Raw genomic sequence first — 17,357 nt, forward strand, 5'->3', positions numbered from 1 at the left:
CCAACGATGAATCCTTTCAGTTAATTACTGAAGTCATACCCAGCCGTTGAGGGCGCGGTCTAATCTCCTTTTCCCCCAAACAGGCTGATAAGTCCGGACCGATGACGTCATTACAGTCTAAATCATACCAAAATCTTTCAAAATCTGTTTGAGCACCCCTGAATGCAGCCAATGAAACTGTTACAGGCCATTTCACATTAGTGTTAACTGGCTCTGTATGAAACACCACGTGCAGTGCACACAGAAAACACAAGAAAACGCCAAAGTTTTGATGTTATGTCTGTATGTCTGCATGGTGGTACTTTAAAGAAACAATGAACATTGCAAATCTAATTATTGCACTTGGCAAATACAAAAAGAGACCACCACCTGCAAAATAATTGTAAATACATAATAAAATATACATCTCCATAAATCTGTCTAATTACCAGACATTATTTTTCTCTCTTTTTTTTACAGTGAATACCTTTTGTAGTTCATTAGTTTTATTATATTATGTAATGCTTCTTTTAGATAGTTTATTAGTTTTGTTATTATTTTCCTTTTATGTTTTGTACCATTAACAACTCCCCAGGGTTTTGTTAAGTGTACTCAAATCAACGATAAAGGAAACAATAATTAATTTAATTCATTCAGACAAAATGCTGCAAGAAACTATATTAATTCAATCGTGTTATCAAAGTGTAGAAAACGGGTGGTATTAGGCACAGGCGCTCGTGAAGTTGTTAGGTCACAAAAAATACGAAAATATGGAGAACTACGCGACAGTGAAGCCGTCAGGCCGAACATTGAGCCCGTAAAGGCATTAGTCGGATCAGTGGATGTTTACACTCACGGCATAATACGTTAATTTGGGCAAATAGTGAGTTTGTTCTAGCAAGCTACTAACTGATAAACTCAGAAAATATAGTGATATCAGGTAAGAAATAAAAAGAAAAAAACAGTGAGAGGATACAGTATTTAAAACTTTATTTGAAATATACAGAAAATAATATTAGACATCCGGAAACTCGCGAGAACAAAATTGATTATTTGTCTTTTTATGCTCCGTCTGAGATCTCATGCAGGGCCTGATCTCATGTACAATCTGTGCCATCTGTGCAATCTGAAACAGCCGGGTCTGTTTCGTTACGTAATTAATGCCTCAACAGATTTTCAATTATGAAGATATAATCTAGGGGGTGGTACAGTTTTCAAATATGTGTATTAATTATACATATGCATGTTAAACGTGCGAACTTGAAGCAGTCATCTGTTTACTCTTTTACATCCTTCGTCACGATATTTCCCAGAGGGGCGTGCTAGTTGTGTAGGATATTATCATAATCTCCCCTTATGTGGAATGGTATCGTCCATATCTCTGACAAATCATACCACTCGCTGCTGTAGCATGAATGAAGACGCCCTATACATGTGGCACAAGCGCGCGTACACTACCAAATATCACACATTTCCATGTTGATATAGTCAACAGTTCAAATTTTACACTATGGTAGACTCGTATTCCTGGTTTTGGAACGAACAGGTTTGGCTTCCCGAAAATTTAACTTGGAGCGATTTGGAATGTACGGGCAGCGCCAAATGTCCCCGACTGGATGATTTGTATGTCGTGTTTTATTTGTATGCACCTCTACTATTCGTTATTAGGATACTTTATGAGAGGTAGGTATTTCACATATTAATCACAGTATTATCTAACATTATGTCAACAGTTTGTAAATGAAGAAGGTGAAAGGTCAAAAGTCGTTATTTTGCTACAAATTCATTGGAGTGGCAAACTACGTCAAGTTCAACCCTCCGTCTCTTATGCCGTATGTCTGTTTATATTATTGTATAAATATGTCTGCATTTTACGCCTAAAGGTGCATGGGGGAATACAAGTAATTTCCCCGAAAATCAAAGTTGTTGAAAAGTCTCCACACTTTGTCAGTAAAAGCTTGCCGTTCCTGGATCCTGGTCCTTTTGAAATAATTATTAAATTTAGGGTTCGCCGCTGTCTTGAAAACTTGCCAAAACTTGTTAAAATCTGGTCAAACAAATAGAAAGCTCGATTTACCTTCAAGGTATTTACTTAGTTGACGTCTCATGCCCTTGTCCTTTTGACCTGTGTTCTATATTGTGTTCATACATCGGGTGACAGCCTTGACCGATAAGAAAACATTGCCAAGGAGGAGGGCGTTCACCCTATGTACATACTGTACATGTATGAACACATGAGAAAGGACTCTGAGAAATGATAAGAAATTAAAAGTTGGTATGAAGTACTACAGATTTTAATCAGATTAGCCGTCTTGCTTTTACGAAAATCGAAGATATTTATTTTCCCATGATACAGTTCGCACATTTTTTATTCTTAATTTTGATGTTCTTTTGACGTCTGTTTTTTTTTTAAAGTGTACGATGACGCGCCCTGATTTCTAATTTCATAACATTTTAAGTGAAAGTGGTTGGAAATTGTCTGACAAAGTACAAGTTTAGGATTTTTAGTACTTTCGAGGCGTATCTACTATTACTACATACATTTATCGTTATATACCTTCACCAACGATTGGATACAAACGCAAGTATATTATATATAATGTAGCTGCCACAGGCACTCGAATCAATCTGTATGATATGATCAAATCATACAGATTGATTCTAGTGCCTGTAGTGGTAGCTGCTATAGTAGTCTGGATATGCCAACTGTGGTCTAACCAGTGCAGGTATAAATATCGTAACGATACTGTATATGAACTACAATAATGTGGCTTCGATCTCGCTCTCTCGCTCGACCGGACGTGAAAGAGAGAGCTAAGCCGCGGATCGGATAGCCTGGAGGCCACCATTCTCGCAAACCAGGCTGTTGCATTTCTTCTGTCGTATGAAATAACGATTTGACCTTCCGTAAAAGAGGTCATGGTTTGCGACAATGGAATCTATGCGAATGGGGGTTTTGAATTCGTTATCCCCACCCACCCACCCACCCCATCCACCACCAATGGGCTGGGGAATTCCCCATTCGCGTGAATTCTAGACTACGGATTGGTTGGCATCTAGACTAAACCATATACTATCTGAAACAGTTAGAGTTGGAAATCGAACGGATGACGGCCTTCTCCCTTACAGAATGTAAATGACAAGCACAATAGACATATAAAATACAGATTGTCACGCGATCACACGATACCTAACATGGCCGTGACCTATATGGCAAGAATGATACCACGTGACATACGGGTAACAAGTTCGTTCTTACTTGTCTGTGTTTCTATAAAGTTTCCCCGGTCACGAGCTCGAGCGTGTGAGGTGACCGTATCATGTGATGTCGTGAGTCATCCTGGTCCAACAACAACAAAGTCGCTATATAAATTGGGCGAGGTCAGATTGACAGTGTTATTCATGACATGCATATTTTGTACTCGTCTGGATGACCAGAATGTGGTTTTTAAACCACAGTCTGTGAGTAAACGTATATTGTACAAATCGTAACAATCGATACTGTATAGGAACTAGACTAATTTAGTACCATGAACAACCCATCGTCGCAAACCACGGCCTGTTTTACGGCAACGTTCTTAACGAGCCTCCCACAATAACAGGTATATTTAAAAATGTAGAGGTAGAAATAATAACTCCGGCTTGCGAGAATGGGAACAACGTACACGTACCATGAAGTGAATCTTAGCTCACACGCGACTATGCTTTGAAATCTTCTAGCTAGCAGTTGTATATTTAGCGAGTTCACCACAGAATTAATTTGGACTGCACTTGTGATCTTGTAATCACACCGTCATTAACATACTTATTAAAGGAACCGGTATCCATGAAATATTGAAAGGAGAAATCTCATGCATATTGACAAAAGACAAAATTTTGTTTAACCACCCCCGCATTTTAAAGTTGAATTATCATAACATATTCGTCTTTCATTAACTTCTGAAACTCCCAGATCTAACTCAGAGTCTGTTGTGCAAACAAGTCAGCAACCCATGACCCGGCGAAATCATGTCAGATATGTGTCAGATAATGATTGGTTTGAACTCTCATATTTATTTTACCGTTAAGCACATAATGGTGACCTCTAGATGCAGAACTGTAGCGGTTTAATTTCGCTACGTCGCTCTCGGTCCTCCGCTTGTACATGTAGAACCGCTACAGATCTATCACGTGTTTACAAGCTCCTATTCAAAAATGTGTTCAAGATCGTCAACACATATTCAAACTGGTTTTTTATAGACAATATCCCTCACCTCTTTGCAAGTCAAGCATATTCGATGTCTTAGTCTATAAATGTGTCGCTCTTGATCAGATTAATGCTTCCTCAATGTTATTTTCAAGTGGAAATCGTACTATATTCTCGACGTTTCAGCTAACTTTTGGACATGTTGACTAATACTGTGCATGCGCCATGTACTCTAGAACGACATCATAATGGCTGCCAAGAAGGACTCTGATGTAGGGGGTTCGGAGAATTTATTGCCATTTTGAACAGAAAGTGAACAGATTCAAGTATTTACCTAGTGAATTGTGGTATTGAAGCTAGGGAATTGACTATTTTGATGAGTAAACCATGGAAATAATTACCGAGAGATTTTAGATTGGTTAGGTTCGATACATGTAATAGAATTGTAGCTGTGTTTCTCTTTGCAAACCCTGTAAGAAAGTAAACAGTAGAACAAACAATGTTGAGTCATACAAAATAAAATATAAAAAAAAAATTAAAAAAGTATTGGAAATAAAAACAAAGCTACTAGGTGACCTCAGGCCCTCATGTCGTCTAGTCAGCCATTCGGACTTTCTTCTGTAACGACAAATGACTAAGGGTTGCTTTTACACCTGAAAGGTTTCAATCGCCCTCAATTGCATCGTTCAGATGCAAAGCAACCTACGGCCGCTTAACGTAAATAACAGAAGAAAGCCCACAAGTCTAGCAAATAGCCATGGAGGTACCTAACTCCATGACCTTACATCGACTCTATCTGTGACGTGATATACATATCTATTACGTAATATTGTACAAAACATCATGTGTTCAAGCTGTTGCCTGATTCACAGGGTAAAGGATGAATACTCGCGATTTTCCGGATTTCTGTCAGGCTAATTGCCCAATTGACACATTGCACGTTGTGTGTTAACATCTACTGATCTGATTAATGGAAGTATACAGACTTCGGATCAGTAGATGTTTATACTCACTGCGTAATATATGTTATGAGTTTATCCAGGAGTAGCAATCTACTAATTAATGCAAAGTTGATGATAAACTCTGATAAGACTGCTAATGGTAGGAAATCAGATAAAAACAGTGAGAGGAAACAATAGTTATGATGGCAATATTTAAAACTTTATTTGAAATATAGAGAAAATAAAATAAGAAATCGGAAAAATCGCGAGAGAAAAATATTAATAATTCGTCCTGTTCCCTGTGCATGATTCATTCAAACACTTTAAATCTCATAAATGAGTTATGTAATATGGTCGATAACATGTCACTATTTCAAAAGAAAACGTGTAAAGGGAGGTGTTGTTTCAAAGTCAACAGCATAACATATTTGCAGTTGACAAAGAGTAATTTGAAGCGCTGGGTCATGTGTACATTATGTACTTTCTTGCTCGGGCACTAGTCTGTAACTTAGTGACGTAGTTGAAACAGCTGTTGAGCTGAAATGACTTCATTAAATCAGTCACTACCAATTTAATTTTGATCGTTCTAATTATGCATATATGTGATTGTGTGATCACGACAAATAAAATGAGTTATATAATATGGTCGATAACATGTACTTTGTCACTTATTTCAAACAAAAACATGTGTAAAGGGAGGTATGTTTCAAAGTGTAAAACATAGCATATTAAATCAGTTACTACCAATTTAATTTTGATCATTCTCATTATGCATATATGTGATTGTGTGATCACGACAAACAAAATTTATAGATAAAGTTATTTTCAAGATATACAAATTTAAGAATAGGCTGCAGGATCTAGGAATTGATACAAAAATGAAAAAAAGAAGATAAATGATGTTGCCTTGGTTTTTCACTATAGCAAGCCGAGTTGGCCAAAGCGAACATTTTGAATTGGAATTTTGTTTTCCACATCAAGTTTTCTCACTCACGTGGAACACAATATTTTGTACACACACTGCAGACATCTTCAAATGCAAAGTAACACAAAGTGTGTGTATTGTTTTCATCAGAAGTCTGTCAAATGCACTGTAAACAAATAATTATGCTAATCACTTTTCAATGTCAATCCTGCTGTGTGTGTTGTGTATAGTGTTATTGTTAGTCTTGAATTGAAATGTGTCTTATCTTAGTGTTGAAAACATAGTGTCACAACACAGTCACTTGTGAGCTAATATTCTATTCCAGGATGGTAATATTCTAGGCTAGGAATCTAGTAGGATGATCAAAATAGAAAATAATGACGTCATTAGGTATATACGGCATTCAAAAAATACTGTACAAAAGGTATACTCCGGAGCAATCACCGGTGACGGTCATTATTTTGTGTTATTTTGAAACACCAAGGCAAATTCATTTCTTCTGCATCTGCCCATGGAAGAGTCATACGTCAGAGTCGCCGTGCATACGTACATCGATCTCCACATTCTCCCTGGACCAATTTCCCTGAAAATCAGTAAATCTCAAATTTTGTTATGTAAAAACGTGTTCCCAATCCTTTTGAAGTAATTAAATTAATGTGGGATTCACTGTCTCGTTTTCAAGGAATCGTCAGTTTTTTATATGCCATGAGTTAACACTATTCGGTGGCCATTTTGGATTTTTAAATGGCATAATTTGAAACTGATTTTAACTGAGAATGAGGTGGAGTTTTCTTCAAGAAAGAAGTAGAAAAATTGCATACTACCAAGGAGGAATAACATTTGTGCATGGATGTGTCTCATTGTATCTATGATTGGGAATTAAGTACACATACATTTGAGATCATTTCCAACAGTTGACTAAAATGTCGCATGAACATAATCAATCTAGAACTGTGTATCAATATATCTGATGTAAATAGTTTTTGGAGTCGATCAGGTTTGTCCACAGAACTTGTCTGTGGTTTAACAAATTTGTCAAGGTATGCGTAAATATCAAAGAACGTAAACAAGCATTTTAGCGTCATACCGGTCGAAGAGATAGCATGACCGGATCAATCCTCGCTGCTGCCATTTGTAAATGGTTACAGTACATCCTTCTAGAGGAGAATTTCAACAACAAATGTGTTCCAATCAACCCTTCCTAAGGAATTGGAACTTAACAGGACAGATGATGCTATTATTGTATGGAGAACGTACACCCATGCGCATTCAGTGGCTGCAATGGAGTGTATGCTTCCCAAGGAGTTGACGTATAGCGAGCTGTTGTGCCGTTCTAGGTCTATGCCAGGGGGGTGATAATTGTGCAGCAATGGTCATGACAATCATTGTGAGAGGGTCCTTGATTTGTGTAATATTATCTATTATTTATTAATATATTTTTATTACTGTAATTCTATTTCACTACTATAAATGTAAGCTTAGAAAATATTTTCTTCATTAACCGTATTTCACATCATACCTTTACTGTCCTCTACCAAAACAAACGAATTGTATTTTCTAACTTTCTTTGATTTCTCAATTTGTTTCAGGATAATTGCTGCCCCAATTGCCAAGTCGGTAGGAATTTCCACAAAGCGTTTTACCAAAGCACAGCCGAACGTTATCCTAGAGAACGTGTATAAAACCGTTAGCAAAACGCCACCGAAAGAACAAATAGTCGGATGCGCCAAACAGTTAGATTGGAGTCCTCGACAAGTTGAACGATGGTTTCGACGTCGACGGAACCAAGACATGCCACCATTGCTGACAAAGTTCTCCGAGAGCAGGTCAGAAAATCAACAATACTATGATACTTCATTTGTGTAGACATGAAAACAAATTGTCAATACCAGATAAACTTGTTGTGTCTCTACAAACAAAGTACTTGATTAAGAAAACAGTCCCTGACCTTTGGAATGAGAGTATTGACCTCTCACTGAGTCACGTGTTTGGATTTGCTAAAAATAGAATACAATGTAAACCACACGATATTTTTACACTTCTCGATACTTTGCTCTCGAAAACCTGTAACAGTATCTTTTAAAACAAATCACAGTGTTGAAGGTGGCGATGGAAATGTTATTTTCAAAATCTGTCCACACTTTAAGGCCAGTTGTAGTTGACAGCCAAGCAGTACGTGTACTAAGTTTGAAAACACGAGACTGCTAATTCAGTAGACTCGTTGAAGTATCACTGGTAAGTGGGTGATACCTCCACGCACGGGTCTAGACTAAAATATTCATCGCCGTATGCACCGCACCGCGACACTGCGAAATATCTAGGTGCCGTAAAAGAGGCTGTGGTTTACGACGATGGTGCACCCAGATGCATTTGTTTCCCGAGTTATGTCTCAGAATATTTCTATCAGAATACAATAAAATGACGATAATATCATTAATATTGACGTATTTAACCAACACTATATGAAAGGGGTAAAATTACACATGTTTCTGTGATCGCGCAGTTTCACTCAATGCGAAGGATCCTTCGCATTTTTGTTTGTTTGCATTTTTAGGTTATGACATAGACCCTCCCCCCAGGGTGGAGGGTCTATGGTTATGCATGCATGCAGCCTTTATTGTAGCGTCAGCTTTACTCTACATTGTCAAGTAGTGCAGTGCAGTGCTCAGTCACTGCCAACACATAACAGTATCAAAATTTGGAAATGAATTAATGTATTTTAAAACGAGTTACAAACACAGAATAGCGTGAACGGATGTTCATGAGATATTACAGTTGATAAGAAAACAGAAGTATACTAAATTTGGCATTGAATTTCTGTAATCGAGCTGTAAAAACATCAGGATAGATTGAACGGATGTTCATGAGACAGTTGATAAAAACGTAACCTTATAACAAAACACTCCTACAGCAAATGTACCAGTGAGTGAAATCCAAAACAACAATTGAATTATGTGTGATCTCACTATGAAACTAAAGACAAAACAGATTATACTACGGCTAGACCGACTTGGCCAATCAGAGGCCTTGATTTCGGTTGGTTATATGGAGCCATAACCCACTCTTTCTTAGGGGTGTGACCTATATATCCGTTTGAGCCAATCACACCACATATTGTTTTAATACGTACAGCAGATATTAAAGAGATGGTATCATGTTTTAGACTTTTCTATGTTCACCGTTGATGGCGCCCTTGTTCACCATAGACTAGACACTGAACAAATGATTAAACCGGTAACTGTGGTATTAACTGTGGTACCAACAAGTCACTGAAAATTGTTAAAATCATAATCATAACAATACACTGTGTACATGTTAATTAACGGTCGAATATATCCAGAAGTAGTATAAAAACAGGTTGAAATCGTGATCGCTTGGGGGACTGATTTCTGGGTGCGGACCCAAAAATAATTGATTTGATTTATTTTACCATTATATTATGTGTACCATTACACAAATACAGTTGCCCGTGGGTGATTCAAAACTGTTCAGGGTGTACAATATTTTCGAGAAAGTCATATCTAACAGTTTCAAAAATAATCCAGTTGCGTATAGTGCAGCTTTAAAAGGGTGTTGGTACACATCGGTAAATATTTCAGTCTCCACATAGTTGAAGTGAATTGAACTGAACTTTATTTCACAAAAATATAAGAACATAACATAAAACAATTATATATACAATAGCTAACAAAATGGTACATACAATAAATATTTACAATAAATGATAGTATGTTTCTGGTAAGGACCTAGACTGTCGACTGTTCTATACTAAATCTTTCACCTTGACCTTTATCTTCAAGGTCAAATAATAAATTATTTCATGTGTTTGGCAGCGTTATACATCAGAGAAACCGTTCAGGTGTACACCCACATTGTTAGAGGTATGACACTTTTGACCTTGACCTTCATTTCCGAGGTCATAATTTTGCCATACAATAAACCAGTTTTGATATGTCATGTACAAAGGCCGGTTTTCAATGTTAACCTTTGGTTTGATTCCATATCCGAAAATGAAGACATTATCTCTGTGTTGTTTTTGTCACATTTTAGTTGGCGATTCCTGTTCTACCTCTTAGCTACAACATATGCATTATACAATTTGAAGAATGAAGATTGGTTTTGGGACTCAAAGTTATGTTGGTATGGTTACCCGAAACACGTGAGTAACTTCAAACACAATCTAGCCGAGAATCCCGCTATTTCTTTCACATCAAGCTTTGGTTTTCGAAACTGCATCAATTATACACTGTACAGTCAAGTCTAAAGAGTAAGGGTTCTTGTTGTTGCTGAATCAAATTATCAACATAACGTAGACTCGGTTACCCAGCCTCTCACCGCTGGGAGCTCTGCCAACAAGACCTCCCCAAACGAGATCTCGTCTGGGTGGTCTCGTAGAAGAGCCCCCAGCGGTGAGAGTCTGGGTAACTGAGACTAAACATTACGGAAAACCTTGTCACATACTCAAAAATAAATGTAACAGTAGAAAAAACACAGAAATTTCAGCAGCTGCAACTGTTTGATTTTTGTCGTCAATTATGTGCAAAAATACATCAATTTATGAAACTATAAATCTTGCTAAGCTGGTTTAATAGCTAGTGGAGACAAAGCGTAGAGTACTTAGAGTATCTGCACGAGCGTTTGCAGTGTTCTCTGTGGTACGGTCGTACTTACTTACTTATTTCCTATGTTTCCCTCCTTCTTTTCGTTTCCTAGCAACTGACAGAACAACTTGAAATATATTACATGGTGGAATTATCGTTCTATTGGGCTCTACTCTTCTCACAGTTCTTTGACGTGAAAAGGAAGGTATGGGACTGTTGTCAGTATACATGCAATGGCGATTGTCAGCGTCGCCAAGACAGACCGTCTTCAAATTGATAAAATCTGTAAAAAATTAAAAAATTAAAAAATTAAAAAAATTAAACAAAAGGGGGGGGGTGGGGATAAAATAAGTCGAACCACTTTTGTCTTGAAGTCGTCCACGCCAAGTCTCCATTCTTTGATATTGTTGTAAATATAACTGTTGTTCGAAAACCTTCGACATTCCTAGTTTTTTTTATGACGAGGAGTGCATTCCAAAAATGTAAATGTATCTGATTCGGTTAAATGTCTAGTCTGAAAGTTCAGTCTGTTACGTAACTACTCCCTAAATAAGCCAAAACAACGACTGAATCTTTCAATGCAGCTTTAAGTAAACCCCACAACCTTAACTTGCCAAGTGGCCGACTTTGATATGTTTCACATTCTGGTGAATGCTCTCTTTCTGCGTTTTTAGTCCCCGCGGACGAAGTCCGGAATGGGGACTTATGGATTGGGTTCCGTCTGTCTGTGCGTCCGTCCGTCCGTCCGTCCGTCCGTCCGTCCGTCCGCAGCCGTTTCTTGGAGATGCCTGGACCGATTTTTTTCTAACTTGGTACAGGGGCAACATGCTATGGCATACATATGCACGTCAATTTGTTTTATGATACGATCCAATTTGGCCGCCTAGCAACCATTTTGTTTGCGAATTTTCCCTGTCTAAAGCCATAACTCAGACATGCTTTAACAGATCTCATTTAAAGTTGGTATTAGGACAGTGTTCTATGACATACATGTGCATATTCACTGTTGTCATGATACGATCCAATATGGCCGCCTAGCAGCCATTTTGTTTGCGAATTTTCATGTCCAAAGCCATAACTCAGACATGCTTGAACATATCTCATTCAAAGTTGGCATTAGGACAGTGTTCTATGACATACATGTGCATATCCATTTTCATTGTGATACGATCCAATATGGCTGCCTGGTAGCCATTTTGTTTGCGAATTTTCATGTCCAAAGCCATAACTCAGACATGCTTGAACAGATCTCATTCAAAGTTGGTATTTGGACAATGTTCTATGACATACATGTGCATATCCATTTTCATTGTGATACGATCCAATATGGCTGCCTGGCAGCCATTTTGTTTTGTGAATTTTCCATGTCCAAAGCCATAACTCAGACATGCTTGAACAGATCTCATTCAAAGTTGGTATTAGGACAGTGTTCTATGACATACATGTGCATATTCATTTTCGTCGTGATACGATCCAATATGGCTGCTTGGCAGCCATTTTGTTTGTGAATTTTCCATGTCCAAAGCCATAACTCAGACATGCTTAAACAGATCACATTCAAAGTTGGTATTAGGACAGTGTTCTATGACATACATGTGCATATTCACTGTTGTCATGATACGATCCAATATGGCCGCCTAGCAGCCATTTTGTTTGCGAATTTTCATGTCCAAAGCCATAACTCAGACATGCTTGAACATATCTCATTCAAAGTTGGTATTAGGACAGTGTTCTATGACATACATGTGCATATCCATTTTCATTGTGATACGATCCAATATGGCTGCCTGGTAGCCATTTTGTTTGCGAATTTTCATGTCCAAAGCCATAACTCAGACATGCTTGAACAGATCTCATTCAAAGTTGGTATTTGGACAATGTTCTATGACATACATGTGCATATCCATTTTCATTGTGATACGATCCAATATGGCTGCCTGGCAGCCATTTTGTTTTGTGAATTTTCCATGTCCAAAGCCATAACTCAGACATGCTTGAACAGATCTCATTCAAAGTTGGTATTAGGACAGTGTTCTATGACATACATGTGCATATTCATTTTCGTCGTGATACGATCCAATATGGCTGCTTGGCAGCCATTTTGTTTGTGAATTTTCCATGTCCAAAGCCATAACTCAGACATGCTTAAACAGATCACATTCAAAGTTGGTATTAGGACAGTGTTCTATGACATACATGTGCATATCCATTTTCGTCGTGATACGATCCAATATGGCTGCCTGGCAGCCATTTTGTTTTGTGAATTTTCCATGTCCAAAGCCATAACTCAGACTCCATTTTCATCGTGATATGATCCCCCATACCCAACCAATCCTTTATTGTTGGAGGCATATTCCATGTCCAACAAGCACACACAACATATCTAAGTCTGTTTGTTTTAGGTTCACAAATGTTGTTGCGTGATCAGAGTAGCGATAATTCCTTAAAACCCAATTATAGCGGGGACTATGTCATTCTCAATGACTTGTAATTCAAAACATTGTATACACAATTTTTGTTCTTTTACAGGATTTCTTAGAGACATTTATCCACCACGTCGTAACAATTATGTTAATAACTTTTTCCTGGACCGTCAACTACTTACGCATGGGTGCCATTGTGTTGGTTATACATGATTGTTCGGATATATTCTTAGAAGTAAGACACTTGATGCTAATAATTTTTTCAGTATGTTTATTTAATTTTGGAAACCTTACGATGATAGTTATGGAACGACACAAGTATGTCTTATTCCACTGGTCTTGCCGTAATAGTTAACTTTAACTCCTACTAATTCTCTCTCTCTCTCTCTCTCTCTCTCTCTCTCTCTCTCTCTCTCTCTCTCTCTCTCTCTCTCTCTCTCTCTCTCTCTCTCTCTCTCTCTCTCTCTCTCTCTCTCTCTCTCTCTCTCTCTCTCTCTCTCTCTCTCTCTCTCTCTCTCTCTCTCTCTCTCTCTCTCTCTCTCTCTCTCTCATGATAAACAATTAAAGGACCGAATATATTATTTGTGATCAAACGCTTTGTGAAAAATTGTTTTAAAAAATGATTAATTGATATTGGTAAATCGATTGTCATACAATCTTTTGTTTGCTCCCAACGGGCACCGCCCAGAGAGCTAGTATAAGTTGGGTTCTGTCTGTGCGTCCCTCTGTCCATGCACGCATGTGTGCTTGCGTTCACCCTCGTATCTGTGGTACCAATATTTCAACCAAATGTGATACAAAGGTAACATACTATGTTATTTCGTTTTGTGATAGAATCAAATATGGCCGAATGGCAGCCATATTTGCTGTAAAATTTCACAATTTGCAACATAAATTGCAACTCCATTTAAGTGCCTACACCTATATAACCAAATGCATGCTTTCCTTTACGACCTTAACCTTTGACCTATGGAGTCTTCTCCAAGGTTAAACAGGCAAGTTAAGTTATTTAAAGCCTCTTGAACCAACCATTTCAAGTGATGATCATATTTTAATCATGACTTTGATTTTAACAATGTGAGACATATGTACGTCCCTCAATTTCGCTACCTTGACCTTTATATCACATGGCTGCCATATTTGTAATTACAAAACACACTTTGCCTGTTATCTTCAAAACACCTAGGTTGATACATATGGACATCATTCAAGTGTCTACCCCTCATTATCAATGGTATGCTTTCTAATGAGAACTTGACCCCTGTCCTTGACAAACATTTTCAAGTTGCAATAACTGAATTTTTTATTTCTGTCATAACTCAAGAAGGTCAAATAGCAAATTGGGCAATATATTTGGAAGTGTTATCCCAAAAGACACCATTTAAATGTTTACACCCACATTGTATTCCGAGAGACTTTTGACCTTAACCTTCATGTTCAAGGTCAAACTTAAATTTGCATAGTTTGGCCAACAACAACCAGTTCGGGGTCTATGTCTTCTATGGAGGCTTCTTATTTTATTCTTCCAGGCAGCAAAGATGGCAAACTATGTAAAATCACAGAAACTGTGTGACTCACTTTTTATACTTTTTGCTGTTGTATTTTTCATCACAAGACTTATTATATATCCTTTACAGTGAGTATTCCTTTCAAATTATATTTTGAAAATTAACAGAAAATAGAAAATGTCCATCATCGTTTTCCCAACATCCACGATATGTCTCGTTTGACGTAGAAAAAGATAGCTTCAGCATTTATGTATTTTGATATGATGATAATCTCATAGAAATAATGCACCTAGTATTTCTAAATTATACTGACTCCTTTTCTTTCTAAACCATATGCTGAAATTAACAGGGAGATATACATTTCGGCAAAACAAACAAACTTCAATTCAGAAGCCCCAATAAAATTGGCTTGTGATCATACCCGCAATTTCATTTGGTGTCGTATACATACCCGGGCATTAATTTCGCGGTATACATGCAAATTTCATGTACATATACTATTATATATATGATTGCCTGATGATCGCAACAGCGTGAAACACTGTGTAACAGCTCCTGTGTATCTTACTTGATACTGTTATATATATATATATATATATATATATATATATATATATATATATATATATATATATATATATATATATATATATATATATATATATTAGTAGTAGTAGTAGTAGTAGTTGTAGTAGTAGTAGTAGTAGTAGTAGTAGTAGTAGTTAGTCACCTTTAACAGTAATATATATCATTTTTACTTTGTGGCGAACGTGTTCCAACATGAATACCTATAACACATATGTATACACGCCCGCCATTTAATGACTGACACTAATAATTAGTAAAGGTCAAACTTGTCACATTCATTAATCATACGGGATATGTAAATTGGACTAAAATAGCTAGACACATTGGTGTGTGTCGAAAAATATAACATATGACAAGTAATTTTTTAAAATTATTTGCTTGATAAAAATTCTGAAATTATACACTTGGCGAAAACCGAAGATGGATAGAAAGGTGGTGTGCATGTAGTGTTTGCCTACCTCTGTATTAGAACCATATACTTCTAACAGAAATCTCTAATTTTAATTGCAGTGTGTTAAAATCTGTGGTATTTGAAAGTTGGGTGATAATAGCACCTACTACACCAAGACCACTTCCCTGGTGGATATTCATGTCTCTTCTGTCGATTTTACAAGTATTACACGTGTTTTGGTTCTATACCATTGTAAGAATGATAGTCATGGCATTGCGTTCTGGTAAGGTATGTGTAACAATTATGGTATTAACACTTTGTTCTAGGATGATTTAAGGTGCGTTGAATGATTGGTACTTCATATATGACATTTTATCATCGTCGAGGTCGGAGAAGATTATAAGAATGATATATATTACACAGGCCAAGATGTACACATTCAAACAGAAAACACGCGATTTAATTCTGGTCGTTGTACGTCACCACAATACATTGGTTTTGTGGTGTTCAAAATATCAACACGTTATATATACAGTGTGATATATATTTGCTACATACCCCCACAAGTAATAAAGTGGTATCAACTAGTGCCCGAATAAAGCCAATCAATAAGTGTTTTAAATATTCTCAGGCACATATCCTTTCCATAGTTGAAGGATATTACCCTAGGGAAAATGGAACAGACTCGTGCCTCAATCTATGCAAAGTGAGGTCACTATGTGTCACTAGTATATATATATATAACACACTTATAGTGAGATTCATAAAACACGTATTTAGCATTATATATACCGTCGCAACTTTCCTTTCTCGTTCTTTCCAAACAGGTTGAAAAAGACGATCGAAGTGACCAAGAAGAGATAAGTTCTGACGAGGATGAAGTCGTCCAAAACGGAAAGCATCTGGTCAATTCCAATTCCAATTCCAATTCCAATTCCGATTCCAAATCTTAAAACTATATGTTCTTTGACTGCCATTTACGAAACACCCCAATAGCTATCGAACAGCTGAACTGATGTCTACCCTGTATCTACTGAAATATTAAGCAGACCATTTTTTTCAAGCACAGTACAGTTTGTCTTTCAACTAAACGTATCCAAATACATATGCGAGAATGTGTATTTCCGATAACCTGGCTGACCTGAGTTAAAAGCTGCACTAGCTGCAACTAGAATGTTTAAAAAAAAAAATTAATTGTTTGATATAATGACTTACTCATCATAATTGGACACGTTTAAAACGATTATATCTTCTGCGGGTAAATCTAATTGTGGGTGACTGTGTGGTTAAACCACTTACCTCGTACCACTTCATTCGGGATTCGAACCCATTCAGGGTTTGATTACATTTACCATGCCGTAAGTAAGAAGAGTGTCGTTCAGTTTGGCTCTATCAAACAACTCATGTTTTCCCCGCCGATTTCCTCCTGCACTAACACTTGACCCATGAGGGGTGACTCTCACTGGACTTCTTGCGAGACAAGTGTTTATATACTGACAGAACTATCTAGTAAAAATAAAGATTATTAATTTGTGGTGGAATACACATATTACAGTGCAATAAATCCAATCTTAATGAACCAACAATTCCACAAATTACTATACTAGATTTAATAGACTTCTTCTATTGATATATATATATATATATATATATATATATATATATATATATATATATATATATATATATATATATATATATATATATACATATGTACAATGTTTTCAGTTAATATATCAATTTGTTACTTTCTTGACAGAAATAATAATACCACACTACGTTATAGCTAGTACAGGCTTAATACACCGATCCTAA

At 36.9% G+C, this 17,357-nt stretch overlaps 1 protein-coding gene across 1 annotated transcript; it reads left to right on the forward strand.

The window, feature by feature from the left end:
* The first annotated feature begins 1,489 nt into the window (after nucleotides 1-1,489).
* Nucleotides 1,490-17,132, forward strand: LOC144440292 (ceramide synthase 6-like). Its single transcript, XM_078129646.1, has 8 exons — nucleotides 1,490-1,662; nucleotides 7,621-7,857; nucleotides 10,082-10,190; nucleotides 10,745-10,837; nucleotides 13,162-13,290; nucleotides 14,585-14,691; nucleotides 15,662-15,830; nucleotides 16,370-17,132. The coding sequence occupies exons 1-8, from the start codon at nucleotides 1,490-1,492 to the stop codon at nucleotides 16,493-16,495; spliced, it is 1,143 nt and encodes a 380-aa protein (XP_077985772.1). The 3' UTR covers nucleotides 16,496-17,132.
* Nucleotides 17,133-17,357: the final 225 nt, after the last annotated feature.

The sequence above is a fragment of the Glandiceps talaboti genome, chromosome 9, assembly GCF_964340395.1.
Source record: "Glandiceps talaboti chromosome 9, keGlaTala1.1, whole genome shotgun sequence".
Taxonomy (NCBI): domain Eukaryota; kingdom Metazoa; phylum Hemichordata; class Enteropneusta; family Spengelidae; genus Glandiceps; species Glandiceps talaboti.

Bases quoted from the DNA above. Each gene is read 5' to 3' on its own strand.
- LOC144440292 (XM_078129646.1), top strand. From the start codon at position 1,490: ATGGTAGACTCGTATTCCTGGTTTTGGAACGAACAGGTTTGGCTTCCC. The intron at 1,663-7,620 runs GTAGGTATTTCA...AATTTGTTTCAG, and splicing joins ATTAGGATACTTTATGAGAG to GATAATTGCTGCCCCAATTG. The intron at 15,831-16,369 runs GTATGTGTAACA...CTTTCCAAACAG, and splicing joins TGGCATTGCGTTCTGGTAAG to GTTGAAAAAGACGATCGAAG.